General features: G+C 30.5%; 1 protein-coding gene across 1 annotated transcript; it reads left to right on the top strand.

Moving 5' to 3' along the window:
* Positions 1–375: 375 nt before the first annotated feature.
* On the top strand, positions 376–2617 carry LOC108378706 (venom protease-like; the record flags this gene model as incomplete). The annotated part of the gene is made up of 4 exons (XM_017635010.1): positions 376–451; positions 1945–2029; positions 2091–2389; positions 2462–2617. Coding segments are annotated over 4 exons (598 nt in total), but the record flags the coding sequence as incomplete, so codon positions are not given.
* Between the last annotated feature and the right edge of the window lie 4441 nt (positions 2618–7058).

Here is a 7058-nt window from a genome sequence, read left to right as displayed (position 1 = left end):
ACCTGCATATCGACAAGTTTCTTTATTATGTAATTATAAGTTTTTTTTTAATAAAATATATGTCATATTATAAAACCATACAAATGCAAAACACTTTGTGCAAAAATTAAAAAAAAAAATCCAGATTTATAGCACGTAAGTGGCTATAAAATACCGTAGATTTTTGGCGATTTTTTTGCCTACGGCGTCACTCATTTTCTTGCACACGGAGTATGTATGTATGTATGTTCGTAAATTTTTTTTATATTGAGCAAAATGTACAAAGTTATGAATAAATGGATTTATATGGTATTTTATTATAGAATGAAATATATTCTTGTTGGTTAAAAACATACTAATGTTTGCTAGCTTAATTTTTGCAATTTTTTCATTTAGATCTTTCGTACGTCTGGGTGAATATGATTTGAGTACAGACACAGAGACACGCCATCAGGATGTACGCGTAGCAAGGGTAAGCAATTGTTCTAATAATATTATACCGTGCTACAAAAATTAAAAAAAAATCAAAGCACGAGAAAAAATTCATATATTACGAAACTAGGGCTCAAATTTAATTTCAAAAATTTATTTAAAAAATTCAGTGCAATGTTCAATAACAATATGGGTATTAAATAAAATGGAAAATTCTGAGCAATAAAAAACATGGGAAAATCTCTTTTGACAATAGTCACTCGAGCATGTTCCAAATGGAGATGTACATCATTTTGCCTGCGCTGCTCCAACAGTCGCAATAGCCAAGTAGGGGAAGCACTGAGTATCATTCGAAACATCCGAGGTTCGAATACTCGGGCAGCGGAACTTCTTTTCGTTTTTTATTTTTTAAATTAAATTTTCTTTCTTTTTTAAATTAAATTTTCAGTTTTAATGTTTAGATTTTATTGTTCTAAAAGGAAAAAAAATAATTTCATTTATTTTTTTGAACACTTATTCTTTTTTTTTTAATTAAATTTTATCGTTTTAAAAAGAAAAATAGATTTTTAATTTCATAGATTTTTAGAAACTTATTTAATTTTTTCTGTTTTGATAATTTTTTTTTATATAACTTTCTTTTAATATTTAAATTTTATGGTTTTAAAAGAATTTTTTTGTTTGATTTCATTTAATTTTTTGGAACTTATTTTGTTTTTTCCTTTTTTGATTAATGTTTTTTAAATTTAATTTGCTTTTAAATGTTCGATTTTATTGTTTTAAAAAGAAAGATATTTTTAAATTTTTTTAAATTTCTTTATTATTGTTCGTTTATATATATTTTTTTTTATTTTAAGATTTTATTATTTAAAAACACGTACATAGGTAGCTCAGTGGGTAGACTACTGGCGATGGCCGCTGGGGTCGTTGGATCGAATCCTAGTGAAAGAAGTCTGATGAGGAGATGTGGTTGATCACCGAAATAGCAGCTATAACTTCTACCAAAATGTATTTTTTGTGTTCCACAAAAATTTTCATTAATAACGGCTGCAAGCTCCATAAAATTGTTGAATTACATTTTTAAATGTTTTCAGACGAAAAATATTTTTTTTTGTTTCTTAATTTCCTATAATTTTGAGAAACTTATTTTATTATTTTTTTCTTTTTTTAATTAAATATTTTTTCTTTTTTGAATTAAATTTTGTTTTAATTTATAGTTTTTATTGTTTCAAAAAGAAAAATATAAATTTTTTCAAATTTAATTTTTAGAAAACTTATTGGTAAAAGACAAACAGATTAAGACCCCCTCATTTGGAAATATCTTCCAAATAGCCTTTTGACAGATAGAAACGAGCGTTGAAGGTAGTTTTAAGAATTGCCTGTTAAGCTGTAATTTTGTAACAAAAACTTTGAATTCCAATTTAAGGCAAAATTTTTTTCCTTTTAGCAAATTGATTTATGTGGGTTTCAGCGTATTTTAAGGAATAATTTATTATCATATAAGATTATTATTATTACTTTTTACTTTACCAATAGAAAGAACGTCATCCCAATTACAATAGCCGCAATGGCCGCAATGATATCGGCATGGTATGGCTCGCAAGCAATGTACAATTCAGCAGTAAGTATTTTAAAACACTTCTAGTCTAAATCCGGTTTGATGCAACGCTTTCTTGTCACAGATAACATAAAACCCATTTGTCTACCAAGTTCGGCGCAATTACGCAGCAAATCCTATCTCAATTATAACCCCTTCGTTGTGGGTTGGGGCAAAACGATGGAAGGAGGCGCCTCCTCGAATGTCCTGCAAGAGCTACAAGTACCTATACTCGCTAATAGAGTCTGTCGCGATAGTTATAGACGCATGAATCGGCTAGTCACTGAAAATCAATTCGATGATGGCGTTATATGCGCCGGTGTGCTATCCGGTGGGCAGGATACGTGTCAAGGTGACTCAGGTGGACCGCTGATGGCGCCAGAGGTAAGATTGGCAGATTTTGATTAGGAAGTAATAAAATATGGAATCAAAACATAATTGCCTTTTCGCTTTCAGACCATTGATGGCAGCGTGCGTTTTTATCTGATCGGTGTCGTCGCGTATGGCGTGGGTTGTGCGCGTCCAGAAATTCCCGGCGTTTATTCGAGTGTGCAATATTATATTGATTGGGTTTTGGCAAATATGGCTACCTAAGGGATTATTTTTATATATAGCATACAAATTTTAATACATTGTAAAAAAGTGTTATTAAAAAAAAAACATATTATTTCTCTTTTATTAAGGACGCATTCCCTTTTTTTGTGAAATCTAGTTCTCATCACTTTTTTGAATGATTTATTTTTTTCTTAACTCACACATACATACATATATAGACACCCTTTATTCACACGTCTTTTTGCTTTCGTGCTGTTGCACTTAATCNCATACAAATTTTAAAACATTGTAAAAAAGTGTTACTAAAAAAAACATATTATTTCTCTTTTATTAAGTAGGCATTCCCTTTTTTGTGAAATCTAGTTCTCATCATTTTTTTGAATGATTTTTTTTTTTTCTTAACTCAGACATACATACATATATAGACACCCTTTATTCACACATCTTTTTGCTTTCGTGCTGTTGCACTTAATGCTTGTCTTGCATTCCTTTGCATTCACCTCAGCAATTGAAAAAAAAAATGGGATATGCAAATTAGATTTAGCCTGCGAGACTCACCCCGTTCGACAGTCAAGGGCGGTTAAAATTTTCAGTTTTGATATGAACTTGAAATTCATCCATCAATGTCGTGAAGCATTTTATTTAAGAAAAGATGTGGCGCTTGTTTGCGGACAGGAACAGTATTAAAGCTTATCATTATTACAGTTCCATAACTTCATCCTGAGTTAGATATTAAAAAAAATAAAATCCGCCTTGATTTCAATTAAATTAATACAATTGAAATATTAAAAAAAAATTTGGGTTTGATTTCAATTAAAAAGAAACTAATAAAATCGACAATTGCAATCACCTACTACACCCGGTTTAAAAATTACAAACGCGCCTTATATTGCAAAATTTTAAGAATTTATTTTTTTGTTATTAAATTTAAATTATTATTTTTTTTGTTATTTATAGTCTTATAGCATTTATATTCAACAATTTTAATAAGCTTGAGGCTTCGTGTTGTTTTTCCACAATAGTTTTCATTAAGAAACGGCCTCAAGCTCAATAAAATTGTTGAATTATATTTTTTTTTTATAAAATAATAGTTTATTATGGTTCCAAGTTTCCAACTTTGAGCAATATTTAAAAGAAATTAACAAAATTTCTTAAAATCTTAAAATTTTTTTAAATTAAATTTTTATGAGTATGAAGTTTCATAACCCACTAAATTCTAGTATAATAAAGTTCAAGATTGAAGGCGATTTAAGTAGAACTTACCGTTGATTTTTGGAAATTTTTTTTTGTTGAGAGAGTTGTGAATTTTCTTCCTATCCTAGATACGTCGGCGATAACTTTCATCAGTATACCCCATCGCTCACTCTTATTTCTTTTCGCTAAGAAATATAAAGTTGTGATACCAACACGATAGGATTGATTTAGCAGACCTCACCAAATGCCTAAGGTCATATACTCGGCTAAAATAAATACGGCTTCAGACTTGAACGGAGAGTTGGAGGAGGAGTTTTGTTACCTAAACTAAGGTTAGATATATCTTTTGGACTCCCCGACTACATCAGGGTTGGTCATCCACGAGACACCGCGGCGCCTTGCTCAAAGACATGACGAGAGAAACCAAACCGTCATCCTCTCTGACAGTTAGGCAGCCTTAAAACTTTAGGCACTTAAACAATAACGAATCGACCAGGAAATATACTACCACCCACAGTATTCCGGGAAAGAATACAGTAGATATACCCTGCAGCAAACCCAACTGGTTCAGAACTTGCTCTGAGCTAGCCTGAAAGTGGACGGTACTGGTTCTTCATCTATCCCAAATCAATGCTTTCAACTGTCTTTTTTAACATGGCAATTACCTACGAAGTGACAATTCTCTGCAGAACTTTTGAACTTGTTCTGAGCTGACTCTGGCTTTGATGGTTCTGAGACAGTTCATATAACAACAGTTCCTACATAGATCAAAAAGAGTCACCTCCGGCCTAGAATAAATGTGGTTAGTTTTGAGCTGGTTCTAAGAAGAGTATAGAGCCTTTTCTTTAAATATTGTAATTAAAAAAGCACGCTTAAAATTTGTAAATAAAAATACATACTTCATTTTAATTTTTAATAGCTATTTGTTTTGCACTAATTTACTTTTTGAGGTAAACTGTGCTTTAAATTTAGGAATATAAAGTGTCGGTTATTCCTTCAATTTCTAAAGCAGTTATTCTTAAAAATAATTTATATTTGTTTCATATGTATAATGGGTATTTCTGTGTATATAAGTATCTAAAAATGTAAGTCGTGTGACAAAAATAGAAAAGCGGTGATATACAGTATCGGTCATATCTATAGCACGCCATTTCAAAGTGATATTGTGTGCCACTTATGTTTATTTATTTAGAATTTTTTTCGCCTAAGATGTTGCGGATTTCTTCTATATACAAATAAATTTAGTTTATTCATTATATGGAAGCCGATGCGACAAAACAAAAATTCTAAAAAATCAACGGTAATCGTAGCCACTTGAAACTTACACATTATTAGTCTAAAATTGAAGGGGCTAAAACACTGTGTACTCGAAAAAATTTCGAGAAAAAAGTTTAAAATTTAAGTGAAAATTTTTTGCACTTTTTTGTCGTTTTCTACAAATTGTTAAACTTGGGTTTATATGGGGCTTGTCTGAGAATGAACTATATCTTAATTGAAAATTCTTAAAAACAAATAAATAATTAATAGTGGCAAACAATTTCACTTTGAAATGACGTGCTATAGATATGACCGACACTGTATGTATTGAATACTTTTTTGTGATAACGCAGCGTTATATTGTATTAAATGTATTGAAATGTAATACATATTCACAAAGGTTTTCACGTTAAATATTTTTCGCAATTTTTCTTTTAATGATGGTTCATGTTATAACATAATCATTTAAATTCACGTTTCTAACTGCGTTGGAAATTTAAAGAATTTTAGAAACCGTTATAAAAACTTCAATATTTCAAATCAGAGTTTAAGAGAATGCAGTTCTATACCCCGTTAAATTTTAGTATAATTAATCGCGTTGATTTTTTAAAACTCTTTCTACGCACGCTCTTGAAGGTATTCTCCTACTTAATTATTTTGGTCTCAGATGCAAGGTTACACTTTACTACACTAGAATTTTATGGGCTTCAAAACTGAATACTCGAATTGTTTATAAAAAAAACTGTGATTAAAAAGTTTGAAATTTGAGTTCTATCAAGTTTGCAACAAATTTAAATGGTTTATGAAATAAGAGCTAGGCTTAAACAAAAACGGAACGAAAAATGTTTAAAATTAAGAATGTTGGAAATTAAAAAAAAAAAACAGTGCATATCTACACATTTCGGGTGCTCAGTGATAGGTATTAGGGATGTTAATTTGTCAGCTTTTTCCGATCCCGCTAACACAAACTCTTGGCTCAATCCTTATCGATTAGTCCTAGCCAGAAATGCGATTGCTTTAGAAAAAAGAGAACCATTTTGAAATATGAGTGTTTTTACTCTCTAGAAAATAATTTATGCAACTTCACATACGCGGTTTTGCATTTTGTTGATATGCGGATTTGTACTTTAAACGACGATATTCAATTTAAAAAAAAATAAACAGTTGACAAATATCTTTTACCAGACGCTTAGCTAGGGTTCTCTACTACAACATACACTGAGGGAAAAAAATTTAGAATTAAAAGAAACGTGCTAAATTAAAAAAAAAAATACGCATATGAAAGAGCACCAACCTAACTCGTTTTAAATTTGAGTATGTACGTTATAAAATATGTGGTTGTGAAGTGCACAGATGCTTTTTCGTAATTAAGAAGAAAAAAAAAATTAATTTTATGTACCGTCTGATGGTAATTGAACCCGGACCCTCTTGGCCGCAAATTGTATCAAGCGTATTTGATATGTATAATGAAAAAGTTCATTTTTTTAACACTTTTCACTTGATTTAAATACGACCATTTTTAAATGGTAATAAAAAAAAAATTTATTTCTTACAACGCGTTTTTTTCTCAGTGTATGTGCGTTATGTAAAAGTATGTTCTTACTAACCAAATTCACTCGTACCTGCATTTTTTTTTAATGATTGCTAGGATTCTGGTATTTAACAACTTACTCATTTTATTCCACTAGCCGAATGACAGGGTGTTAGAATTATATGAAAAATTCTCCAATGAAAACCGAGAATCAAATTATCAATATTATGTGCTGGCTTTTGCGTTGGGTAGTATGGATACATACGTATGAATCTGACTACATAAATATGTACATACATATAAACGTACATATCTACTTACATATCCATGCGCAAACATTTACATACACGTGAACATATGTATATACATACATAGCTGTGCACGTTACCGAACCCACGCGACACGACCACAAGATGGCTTCCCATTTCTTCCTGGCGAACACACGAATTTCACTTTTTCACAGAATTTCTTAGCAGCAATGAAATAAAATCGCACTATTTATATTTTTTATTACTA

Source organism: Rhagoletis zephyria, unplaced genomic scaffold, assembly GCF_001687245.7.
Source record: "Rhagoletis zephyria isolate East Lansing unplaced genomic scaffold, Rhagoletis_zephyria_1.1 Rzeph_scaffold_14728, whole genome shotgun sequence".
NCBI lineage: Eukaryota > Metazoa > Arthropoda > Insecta > Diptera > Tephritidae > Rhagoletis > Rhagoletis zephyria.
The sequence above is the reverse complement of the archived record's forward strand: the minus strand, read 5'-3'. Positions and strand labels throughout refer to the sequence as shown.